Below are 11,660 nucleotides of genomic sequence, written 5' to 3' on the forward strand. Positions count from 1 at the left end.
GAAAACCGATTCAATCAATATGTTCGCCCGTTTCGCCAGCAGTGTACTGCTTCTCGCCAAGAGTTGATGTGCCTTTTGCGGCAAGCCATATCTCCGGGAGATCAACCATGGTCTCGTCATTCATCCACTACACATCCCCTGATCCACTTCTCCTCCGTCGCATATTGACGCTATAATGACAGTCCGAATTTGTTGACAACAACCCGCGCAAAGGGAAACTGGAAGGTGCCGGTTGTTCGTTCGAGTCGTGAGGAGGAAAAGGTAAGGGCGATGCATCTAGATGCCGAGACGAGTCTTGCGCCAATGCCTTCTCTTGGCGTTGTATCTATCAAGTAGCAATGTCAGTTTATGCTTCTGGTAGTCGTCGGGATGTGTGTCGCTTGGCCCGTTCCCCCATGCGAAATGTTGATGGGATTCGTCATGAGAAACAGGCCTGGATAGCGATTCAGGGAGTGTCGTACCTGATGGTGTTACCGGTTCGGAGACGAATCCATTGCGGGATAGGTCGGTTCTGCTTCTGGGCCTTGGCCAGCTTCTGCTTGGTGCGGAACGACTTGTGGCTCTGCAAAGCAAAGAAATTATTGTTAGTCTCCCATCACTGCTTCGCGTCGTCAATGATGACTGCCGCCGGCCTCTTCGCGTTCGACGAATCCTCGTCCTGAGGCCATTACAGCCGCAGGATGATCGACCGATAGAGACGCCGACGACGTGTGGTGTAATTACGTACCGGCATTTTGACTGCTTGTTGCGTCTCTCAATGTCGAGTTGGTGATGTTTTCGCAAAGAAGTCGTAGAATTGCAAGGGTGGAGTAGGCGTCCAAGAGGTATGCACCAACTTTTGAATTTTGTCCGAAGATTAGGAAGGGTTGTGGCCCTTCCAGAGATTTCCCGAAAGTGTCACGTGGGGGATTTGGAAGCTGTTTGCTGAGGCTTGGGCAGACTGTGCGCAGGTGGCTTAGCTAAGTGTGGCTCGTCCGCTTAGAGGCTCATGTGTCTCTTGCTACCCCACCTGGGCTACTTTACTCGATTCCACACTAGCCTAGCCGGCCTTGATTGATGAATGATGACAACATTGCCTTTGCACTGCACTGTGCTGAGCCTGCACATAGACCACCTCGATGAAAGGACTGGTCCGCCTGGGCCACTTCAATGCAATGGCTGATTGATGAATGAAAGGCTGTCAAGTGGACCTTCTAGGATCATGCTAATGCCCAAAAGCCCAGCGAGCCGGCCGGCTGCCTCTGCCTTCTGCCAATCGACGACAACAGGGAATGTCCAAAGGGTCTCTTCACTCTGTCGGGTTTATTAATGCTTGTTGTTCTGCCCCCTTTGACAAGCAAGCTTGCTATCCATGAGTTCCAGCTACAAGGCCCCCCCCAATTAGTCATCTGACAAGTAGGACAATTACTTCCCACTGCTATCTTCTTGACCAACAACCTTGCGACTAGTCTCCGCTTTCTTTTCCGGCTTCAGTTCAAGTTTCATTGTGCTCTGTCCTCTCAGGTGGTTCAAAGTACCACGTACTGCGCAAGCTCAAGATCTAGCTTATCTGAGCATATCCACTTGGCCAGATCTGCCCGAACTGCATCACCATCACCCACCTCCTGCGCGACCGCGAGCTACCCGGACACACGAGCTTTTGAGCGTGCGAGACAGACAGACAGAGAAAGAGAGAGAGAGAGAGAGAGAGAGAGAGAGAGAGCGAGAGAGAAACAAAGAAAGAAAGAAGGAAAGAGAGAGAAGGGAGATTGACACGTTCGACTACTCTTGGTACCCCACGTCTTTGAGCGACCATCCTGCCGCCAGATCTGTTGCACATAAACCGCCAAAATGGGCCAAAGTGTGTCGTGGTTGTCGAGTCTGCTGTGGGCCAAAAAGGAGATCAGGATATTGATTCTGGGTCTTGTAAGTGCCAACAAGCTGCAGCTGGAACAGAATCTCGCTGGATTCAGTCACAGCACGTATGGTGGGCTTGAGCTGGCAGGCTGATCGATTTGGCACAGGATAACGCAGGCAAAACAACATTACTATATAGATTAAAGGTAGGCTACTCCCCTAGGGCACGGAGGGGTTCTGCGAGGTCATTCCGAACCAACTAACCAAATGCGTGCTCAACCAGATCGGAGAAGTGGTGACGACTATCCCTACGATCGGCTTCAATGTTGAATCGGTAACTTACAAGAACCTGAACTTCAACGTGTGGGACTTGGGTGGCCAAACCTCGATTCGACCCTACTGGCGATGTTACTACGCGAACACGGCCGCTGTCATCTTCGTTGTCGACAGCACCGATATCGAGCGACTGCAAACGGCTTCGGAGGAGCTGGCTGCCATGCTGAACGAAGACGAACTTAAGGATGCTGCATTGCTGGTCTTTGCCAACAAACAAGATCAGCCAGGCGCAAAGGGCGCTGGAGAGATCAGCGAGGCATTAAGGCTGGGTGAACTCAGGGATCGCAATTGGAGCATCATGGCTTGTTCAGCCGTCGACGGCAGCGGTGTCCATGAAGGCATGGACTGGTTGGTGGTAAGTTGCGCCTAGCCTCGGCAAACTGGCATCTTTTGTGTTGCATATGCAACGTCTGCGCAGCAGACTCCTGTCTCTCGCGCCTGAGCAGTCGCATTGCGATATTCGGCCCCAGTCCAGTTTCGGTATGTCAGCTAATGTTGCAACAGCAAACTGTTTCGCAGGAATAAGCAGTCCCACCTGATTGGTATAGATCCGTATGGCTATACCGAGCGGGCGCGACGAGGTTAATCACCACGCTGCCACCACATTCGCAATCCCCACGGGTCTTACTATCCGTTCACGACAGACGATACGAAGCTGTCGTTCTTGAATATACAGCGTTGGAGAAGGCCCTTTAAGCACACCTATTACCAAGGCGCTGGAAGTCAGGGGTACGTACTGTGAGAAATAGGGCTATCGTTGATAAGGGTGTCTTTGACTGGCGTTTTGGAGGGTAGAGCTTGGGTGTTACTTGCTAGAGCAGGAACCATTATGCACCAGGGGACTGCCAGCCAGGCAGATAAGCAAGTGCTGAATCGTCCAGATCTCTAGCCGCAGCACTAAGCTGTGGGCAACTGGCGGTACAAGCATAAGATGTATGACGAAGCCGGGCGAAGAATCACCCTTCGCCCACTCCACATAACCAACAAGTACCTAGTATAGTGCTGTTAATTGATATACAATACACTTCAAATAATAGGCAAACTCGGGGCTCTTTGTTTGTTACTAAGTGCAGCTGGGTCTTTTGATAAGCTATTAGATATGGTTAATTACCAAGCTCCATTGCTGCACTTGCATTGTTAATACAATATGGATTTGAAGAAGATAATGTTTAGGTGACTTTGTCCATTAGAGTATAGCTAGGCTACATCAATGCAATATCCTGTTCGTCACTCAAGGCTGGACACTGTTGATAGGGCTCAAGGGTTACTTCAGGTAGCTTGGACCTTAGCACTCGACATGGGGATGCCTTCCTTGCCTTTGTTTGATGTTGTATTCGTGCATTGGGCAATGAATGTCCACTGGGGTGGTGGGCGTCAACCGGTAAGCCTACGAGGCCACGAGGTACGTGTAGGTTAGACTGCTTCCAATCAGAGCCACATTTGATTGCCTTGGGTACAGGCAATGCTCCCACGTGTATAGTGCTCCGGAAGAAAAGGGGATATTATGTAGGTTTCCTCTTCCTCTCCTTGATTCCGAAAGCCAAATCCACCAAGGCCGAGAGGCCCCTGTGAAGATGTGAAGAAAATATGCGAGGACACTAACAGAGGCCATCCACAACGCGCCTGTCTCCTTCCAGCAAGTATAGCAAGTACCTACCTACATGTACCTATCCTTGATGTCAAAGTCGATGTTCGCGCTGGAGTTCCAATGGAAGACGGCCAAATTTAGTTCAGCGGGGAGTGCAGCTGATGCACACTGGGGGTGGCCTTTGGTGTTTGCCTGGGGTACATAACAAAGATTCCCGTTACTAAAGCCGCTCTGTCAACGCACGGTGCGCATCCCACCAACCAACCCACCCCTGCCGGCCTGCCTGCAGCAATCCAGGGTGCCAAGCAACGGAAAGACGTACAGAGATCCCTTCAGAACCTACCATCCACCCCAGGGAGGCTTCCGTCCAACAGCATCGCGAGACTATGGCGCCAATGGCACGGGCCGTCCAAGATACAGTCGAGCGTCAGTGGGCTCCCTCCTCTTCAACTCGAGAGTTTCAATCGCTGACAAGAAGAACCTTGCTTTGTAGTCCAGCTCAAGGAGACCATCCAGTCGCTCTACCAGGTCCTCGTCCAGGTCTCCGCGTACGACGTCAACAACGGCGCGGGCGGGTCCAGCAACAACAACACCCCGAACTCCTCCTTCTCCCCGGCTTCCTCGTCCGCGGCCGCTGGCGCAGGAGGCGCGCGGCCCTCGCGCGACGTGCTGGCGGCGGAGCTGCGGGCCCTGCAATCCTCGCTGCAGGCCGTGTACGCCACGTCGTCGACCCCGACCCCGGAGCAGGCCCTGCCCCACATCCCGCCCGAGCTGGTGCAGTACGTCGAGAAGGGCCGGAACCCGGACATCTACACGCGCGAGTTCGTCGAGCTCGTCCGCCGCCAGAACCAGACCATGCGCGGCAAACAGGCCGCCTTTGCCAGCTTCCGCGACGTCCTCGCCGGCGAGATGGACAAGGCCATGCCCGAGCTCCGCGAGGACACAGCCCGTGTCGTCACGGCCACGGGAGGAGCGCCGCATCGAGCGAGCCAGTGAGAGCAATGGGTGGTGGCACTTGGGTGTCATGGCTGGAGAGTGACGCTTGGTAATGGTAGAGGAGTTCTCCCCTCCGTCGTGTTTTCCGGCGTTCTTGGTAAGCCCGACCAACTACAGGTCAGGGTTGGGCTCGTTGCATGGTTGGGCGTTTGGGTGCTACATACGGCATGATACCTCAGCAAGTTAGGTCTATGTTGTTTCACCGATATAGCGGGGCCTCGTTCGTCACTTGCTCGTTTGGCGACATCAGGCAGGGGCTAATATATCTGTCATTCATGGATTTCTATGGAAGCCCGTTCACTATTTGGCAGAGTACCACAAATCGCTCTTGTGTTATGCCCTGTAGGAAGACCATTCTATGGAGGGGGTCATGGGTCGTTATCTCACGGCTCAAGCCCATCGAGAAGCTGACAGGCCCTTCAAACCATTGGCCTTCATGTAGGTCTTTTGGTTCTCTCTGTATTCGTCATCGAACGTGTATTCGGCCAGCCGTCCGCCACCCAAGATGGTGTCTTTGCCTGCTGGCAGAGGGGTGTTGGCGATAGCCTTGCGGGGGCCAAAAGCAGTCTCGACCATGGCATCTGCAGAAGTCTCTGCGACACCAGGCGACTTGCTTGCATCGCTGGAGGCGTCTGCCAGGTTGTTAGCGCCGAAGGTGGTCTGCTCGTGGTTCTGCACAGGCTTGGAGGTTCTCATGGCTGTGAAATCACGCGTGTTAGTTATTCCCCTACCTGGTCGTGGGCTATCAGTGTGGTAGTTCCAACTTACACTTGATCATGAACCACATCGGAAAGCCGACATCCCGCCACTCGCGAAGCTCGCCTCCGTCCTTGGCTACGTTACGGGAGTTAGAAGGGAAAGAAAATGGCAGTCAATTCTGCTGCAGCAGAGAGAAACTTACCCTCCATGTTGGGGCAACCGGCAGCCTTCCAAGCCTCGTACTCGAATCGGTTCTTGTCTATTCCAATGGTCAGTTTTTCCTGCTCATAGCCGCCCAAATATTTATACAAGGCCGCGAGTTTTACCTTCAACAACTTTCTTCAATCTCTTGGGGTCCTCCTGGGTGCGTTCGAGCTCAGCAGCGAGCGCTTCAGCCGCTGCGTAGAGCGAGGCGATAGCTTCCATGGTGGAGACAAGGGGGCAGGCAAGGAGCGAGAAACGGACAGAGAAATGAAGATTTACGGTGTGAAAAACGTTTTATATGGGACGAAGAATGAAAAGAGCAAAACCGAGTCCCTGCTCCCGAGTTAAATAGTGAACGGAAGGTTGTGTGGACGAAGGATGTCTGGGTGGCGCGGTGTGACGGTTGGTGATGGTTGGTGATGGTGATAGAATGTGAGCAAGGAAGCGGGTCGCCGACCTTATTGGAAGTGACTTATCCCAAGTCAACCTGATCGAATTAACTGCCAGGAATGGAACATTGAAGAGACTGGGCATTGTATTCACTGCCTTGGCGGGTCTTTTTCGGTCATATGAACTCGTCTTTCGTCGTCTGTTGGGTTGCAATATACATACTTACTTAACATAGGTAAGTATTCACGGACAAGGAATGGTTGAACGCAAGAATCTGGTTCCCGGCCATCAGGTTACAAGATGACTTGACCTCTGTGCTCGTTTTCACGCTGCCTCTCCTGGATTGCATATCTCACGGCAGCGCAGTCACCACATGCAGCTAGGTCTGCGACATACAATGGCAGATGCACTCGGCGTGTGGATATTAGGTAACTGGCTCGACGGTACATCCATCTGAATCGCTCCTTCCAGTTTAGCTAATAACTTGGAACATATGGAATCACTACACCACACAATGGAAAATAGGCGGCATCCTGGCGAAACAGGGAGACAATCACTTTTGGTCATGTCACGAGTTTCCAATGGCCATTGGTGACACACTCGCTCATTTGAGGCTATCTATCGATGGTCTAAACCCAGTCGTGATTGAACCTGTCCATCCCATTCGTGTCATACGGCAAGCAACGCCGCCTCCAAACCGCAGTCTTGACGAAAACGTCCCAGAAGTATGTTATGTGGTCCTGATAAATACATTAGCGCTGTTATTTGCATTGAATGAAGAAGCACACTTACTACGCTGCTCAATAGCCAATGTTCTGGACCAAAAGAGTATTGAACGAAGCAAACAGATCATTCGTCTGGGTGTTTCCACTGGGGTCGAATGGCTTGCAGGGCACCACTTTGGTTCTGTGTACTGAAGCGACTTCATTGAGGGGTCGATCTTGAGTGTAGAATCTGCATCTGTCTGGACTAGGGGCTGGAGGGCTTCGGAGTGGGAAGACTGTAAGCACCCGAGATTGCACCATCGGCTTCTCCTAGCTTCGAGTCTTGTTGGGACAGAGTCGAGTGCGAGGTATCAGCATTCTGGGCCAAAGTAGATGGGTCCTCAACGTTGCCATCTTCGCCCGAGGAGTCCTCCTGGGACAGAGTCTGTTGAACAACATCCGGGGTTTCTGCTGAATTGGACTGGCTCTGATCGTCGTCATTTTCGCTGGAGGAACCTGTTTGGGGGTTGTTTTCCCCGTCTTGGTCGGCTTGTCTCATGCGAGCTAGGTAGGCCGGGATGTCGGCTTCGTCAACCCGTGCTCTCTCTTCCAGCTTGAGTCGCCAATCGTCGAGTCTTTCGAGGGCTTCGTAGACATAGTTATTCTGGACGTCTCCATACTCGCTGAGTGACCAACCGTCGCTTAGGGACCATTGAGCTTTGATCATGTCGCGCAGCTCAGGAAGCTCGTCCTTCAAGAATGAGCGGACCTTTGCAGAGCGCTCCGTCGGGGGCGCGTGTTGTACCCCGGCAACGAGGTCCTATGTGTCGCGCGCGTGTGTAAGCCATGGCTTTCGAGGCAGGAAGCAGAGTCGAGGTGGAAAGGTGTTGCTGCCATGATACTTACGTGAATAGTTGCGTCCACCCAGTAAGCGTTGAGCCGCGGCTCCATTGCCGAGTATCGTGACTCCTCCGTACCGGCTCCTTCTACAGCAGGGTCCATGTTGCCGACCGGTAAGTGCTAAGTCGATGCCTTTGGCTATGGTCAAAAGTGCTGAACCGTTTTGCCTAACTCATGGGACGTAAGTCGATTGCCTGGCTAGAATATGGTTGGGGAAGTGGAAGGGTCTGATAACCTGACGCCTTTTGTAGAAGACAGTCGAGGAAGAAAGGCCAGAAGTTAAGCGACAAGGGCAGTAGCGAGTCGTGGGCTGGTTGCTCGCATATGAGGTTACCAGATGGGAAGTGCGTATCGACCACAAGCTTCTGACGATGCGTATACTACGTAGAGTCGAGAGAACCAATGTTACTGAGACTCGAAGGAGAGTAAGCAAAGTGATGTTGCTCTGCGATTTCAGCAGACTGGGAGAGGAAGGCAACATGAACACGCTGATTGATTTATTCCATGCTTGCTCCAGAACAACAAAAATGGGAAAAAGTCGTCGAAGGGACCTGTGGTGTTGCTCGAAACGAATAAGTCACATATCAGTCACGTTACGCGGGTGACGTTTTCTATTCTCGATGAATGGTTTCCTCAACAACCATTCTGCTCACTTAAACAAACCCCCGTTTCTACCTCGTCCAGTATCCGTCTTGTCCTGTGTGGTATCTTCTTTCTCTCCAAAATCCTGTACTTCATGGAGCGCGAGCTCAGCAAGAAGTTACGGAAGCCGGCCCGGGCCTGAGGGGGTAGGGGGTCGGGGAGGCAAGGACGGATGAGGCTGCAAAGATCCGACGGTACAATGCACAGGCTGGTTTTGCGTACTAAGAGAAGGAGATCCAGATGCCAGTCGTTGGGCCGTTTTCTTGATTCTGTCTCTTTCATTCTCCGACTTGTTTCTCTTCTTCTTCCCCTGGGGGCCATGGCGGGAGACAAAGAAGCAACAGGGGTAGTGTGAGAAGCCAGAGGAGTGGTAGAGGGACTTGTGGTAGCCGGAGTTCTGGTCGGGTGCTCATGTCGGCAAGGATGATGGTCAGGCAAGCCAGGCGCGTTCTGAGGCTCGGGAGGGTCCTTCGGGCTGTCCTCTTCCTGCTCTGTGATGATGCCGCCGCCATTGTCGGAGCTTCCAGAAGATATATCCATGGGCTGGCCGCTTCCAGTGTTATCGATCTCGCTCTCCTGGTTGTCATCATGGACATGAATCTCACTACCTTGCTGTGACGGCTTATCGCGCGAGAAGTCATATTTCTGCTCTACGATAACATCGCCGCCGTCGTTGGAGCTTCCAGAAGATATGTCTATGGGTTCATCGTTTCCAGGGTCATTGTTGACACTCTCCTGGTTGTCATCATGGGCATATATCTCACTATCTTGCGGTGTAGGCTTATCCAAGCTGGGGAGAAGATCTTTATACTGGACCGAGCCAGTATTTACGCGCTGCTCAAGCTGTTGCTCCCAGAACGAGACTTGTCGGGTTGCGTTGGATACGATGTTAATGGCTGACATGGGATCATCGACTTCTTGGACACAAAAACCTAGGGATATATCACACGAGAATCGTACCGTATCCCGCAGTTCAACAATATCCTCCACGAGGTATTGTTGGACGCGCTGTAGGCGCTCGCCAGGGGGCATGGCGTCTACATCCTCCAGGAACTCCTGAGCAGCCGTCAGGCAAATGATCATAGAATCGCAACGAGACGATTGTGGGGTGGCTGGTAGTACTTACGAGAACAGTCGCATCGACGAACCCGGCATCAAAGACCGGCTCGGTGGGAAATGCTTCCCACGTACTAGCCTCATCCTTTGGTGAGGGAGACAGCTGAAAATTGTGCTGCATGAAGAGCGCCATTGTTGTCGAACACGTGCGGGAGGAACTGCAAGTGTGGTGTCGTGTTGGAGTCTTGCCGAGACCTGAGCAACTCTGTGTTTGTTTGTTTTTCTGGCATTGCTGTCGACGACAAAGTCGAGGACCGCATAAGCTCCAACCCCAGGAGCTGGCAAGGCTTGGCCATGAAGAGTGCGAGCCCATGACACATTCAAGTCACTCAGATGCACGGCACGTATTGTTCTTGCCACCAAGCAGCGCAGGCAATACATTGTGCAAAGGCCGGGTGCTGGTACCAAGTTTCCATTATCGTGAGATACCGACTATACGAGCATTTTAGGCTCGACTATCTTCGACGAGACCATTGTTCTACATGAAGATACCATACGCAGAGGCCATTTCAAAGGTGTTTAGCAGCTATGATGCACACCAGCCCCTGACTCCAGATGTTCGTCCAGCAATATGAAGCAGTGAATTTGACAACTAGAATGGACGGGACTGACCTCCTGGCCAGTAGAGTAGAGCTCACGCTGATACTTATCTAGCCACCCATGCTTTGCTTTGGAAGTCTTGGCGAGGCAGAGTTAACATGATTGCTTCGTCCCCTATCGAGAGAGATTGCTTAGTAAAGTATCGATATACCAAACTTTCCGGTCCTATAGGAGACCATCTACTTCCATGGGAGACTGGCGATGATGACAGGATACTAAAAGGGGCTGAAATCCCGCGACAGTCTCGTGTGAGCTGAGTGTTCCGATTTGTGTATCCCATAGGTGCAAAGTTAAGCAAGGAGCTCGGCTACATTATACGTTATTGCTCGGACCTGAGCATCTTTGATATCACCATCAACCCGTTTTTGGCCATTTTCCAAATGATTGACTGGTATGCCACGTCTGTACCAGTATCCCATGAAACCCAGACAAGAACCCCGAAGAATAGACGAGGGTCCAAATGGCTGTTGCCTGCCTAGATTGCAAGTGGAAAGTGTCTTTCAGGGAGGCATGGATCTTCAAAGCTGTAGGGGATAGATTATCCTATAGTAGTCAGTATGGCGGCATGTGATGAGACAAGAAACAGGTCATCACATTCTTTATTGCGGAAAGCCGCTGGAGATGCTGCCGCTCTTATAGAGCCTCTCCCTCTCTCTGAAGGGCGCCAGGGGACGCGGAAGATTGATCGAGGTGCAGTAACCGAGATAAGCGCAGCCTCAGTCTGTTTGTCCTACCCGACAGTAAGAGGTGGTGATGATACATGGGTGGGCATTGGTGTTTTTGGTCTCCACCAGCCCCAAAGTCACTTGAAGTCACTTGACTGGAACGGGAGGCTGCATGGCTTTAGATAAAATGGGCCGTCGCCTGTAGGTAGCAGGCATGCACGCGTCCATGATTCGCAAGGCTGTCAAGTCGAAGGAGGGTTGCAGCGGTGGTTACAGTGTGAAGAAGACGTGCGTGATCCTCAAAAAAGGACTCAACTGGAATTGACTGGTCGGAGTCTGTTTCTGATGGGAGCCGGACCGGTCTTTGTTCCGAGGGAGGGGGGTGTGGCGTGCCACTAGCCGCAGGGTTTGATTGGCCAGACTCACACCATCTGCCTCAGGGAACTTCAGGGGAGTGATCAACTGGGGAACGACGGTGCCACTGCCTCGTGATCGTTCCTCCCCAACTATCGCTTCTCACCAGCTTGTTACCGAGTCCAAGTCCATCGAGCCCGGGAAGAGGTGCAATCGATATTTCTACAAACCCGCCGTCCCCGGGCGAGCACCCGTCGTTTCCATCTTCTTTTTTGTAATTCGATCTTGCATTTCTACCGTTGTTGGGCCCCTCCAGCTCCACGATATCGCCGCATTTACACAACTCGGAGCTCACGTGTTTTCTGATCATCTGACTTGATCCATCCCCTTAGCCAGTTGGCTGGCCCCAAGCGAAAGCGAGGTGAGTGCCCTTTTCCATCGTCTCCGTCGCCAAATGCCATCTCCTCTTCATCGCTGCCATCTGCTTTTCCGCTCGGAACATGCACCCAAAGCATTCCGGCCAACAGTCTGCTTCTGGGGACCCGGCAAAATTCTTCACATGCTGCCCTGCCCGGCGCTTTCATTTGCTAGGACTGCCTGCGCGTTTGCAACATATGACCCGACGCGCCC

The 11,660-nt window shown here is 52.4% G+C and overlaps 6 protein-coding genes across 6 annotated transcripts; 2 read left to right on the top strand and 4 right to left on the bottom strand.

The window, feature by feature from the left end:
- Window positions 1–240: 240 nt before the first annotated feature.
- PG986_007390 (60S ribosomal protein eL39) lies at window positions 241–918 on the bottom strand. Its single transcript, XM_066843612.1, has 3 exons — window positions 728–918; window positions 462–562; window positions 241–325 (listed from the first exon to the last, which is right to left on the bottom strand). Exons 1-3 carry the CDS (start codon window positions 731–733, stop codon window positions 277–279), a joined length of 156 nt encoding a protein of 51 aa, XP_066699724.1. The 5' UTR covers window positions 734–918; the 3' UTR covers window positions 241–276.
- A 912-nt stretch (window positions 919–1,830) lies between these two features.
- PG986_007391 (Small GTPase superfamily- ARF type) lies at window positions 1,831–2,614 on the top strand (the record flags this gene model as incomplete). The annotated part of the gene is made up of 4 exons (XM_066843613.1): window positions 1,831–1,961; window positions 2,036–2,042; window positions 2,120–2,527; window positions 2,591–2,614. 4 exons carry the CDS (start codon window positions 1,831–1,833, stop codon window positions 2,612–2,614), a joined length of 570 nt encoding a protein of 189 aa, XP_066699725.1.
- Window positions 2,615–4,146: 1,532 nt separating this feature from the next.
- Window positions 4,147–4,756, top strand: PG986_007392 (uncharacterized protein; the record flags this gene model as incomplete). The annotated part of the gene is made up of 2 exons (XM_066843614.1): window positions 4,147–4,186; window positions 4,254–4,756. 2 exons carry the CDS (start codon window positions 4,147–4,149, stop codon window positions 4,754–4,756), a joined length of 543 nt encoding a protein of 180 aa, XP_066699726.1.
- A 390-nt stretch (window positions 4,757–5,146) lies between these two features.
- On the bottom strand, window positions 5,147–5,881 carry PG986_007393 (uncharacterized protein; the record flags this gene model as incomplete). The annotated part of the gene is made up of 4 exons (XM_066843615.1): window positions 5,147–5,454; window positions 5,525–5,590; window positions 5,658–5,714; window positions 5,782–5,881. 4 exons carry the CDS (start codon window positions 5,879–5,881, stop codon window positions 5,147–5,149), a joined length of 531 nt encoding a protein of 176 aa, XP_066699727.1.
- A 1,137-nt stretch (window positions 5,882–7,018) lies between these two features.
- On the bottom strand, window positions 7,019–7,755 carry PG986_007394 (uncharacterized protein; the record flags this gene model as incomplete). The annotated part of the gene is made up of 2 exons (XM_066843616.1): window positions 7,019–7,573; window positions 7,660–7,755. 2 exons carry the CDS (start codon window positions 7,753–7,755, stop codon window positions 7,019–7,021), a joined length of 651 nt encoding a protein of 216 aa, XP_066699728.1.
- Window positions 7,756–8,033: 278 nt separating this feature from the next.
- Window positions 8,034–9,544, bottom strand: PG986_007395 (uncharacterized protein; the record flags this gene model as incomplete). The annotated part of the gene is made up of 3 exons (XM_066843617.1): window positions 8,034–8,141; window positions 8,518–9,351; window positions 9,422–9,544. The coding sequence occupies 3 exons, from the start codon at window positions 9,542–9,544 to the stop codon at window positions 8,034–8,036; spliced, it is 1,065 nt and encodes a 354-aa protein (XP_066699729.1).
- Between the last annotated feature and the right edge of the window lie 2,116 nt (window positions 9,545–11,660).

Source organism: Apiospora aurea, assembly GCF_038362705.1.
Source record: "Apiospora aurea strain CBS 24483 chromosome Unknown utg000005l_segment0_segment0, whole genome shotgun sequence".
Taxonomy (NCBI): domain Eukaryota; kingdom Fungi; phylum Ascomycota; class Sordariomycetes; order Amphisphaeriales; family Apiosporaceae; genus Apiospora; species Apiospora aurea.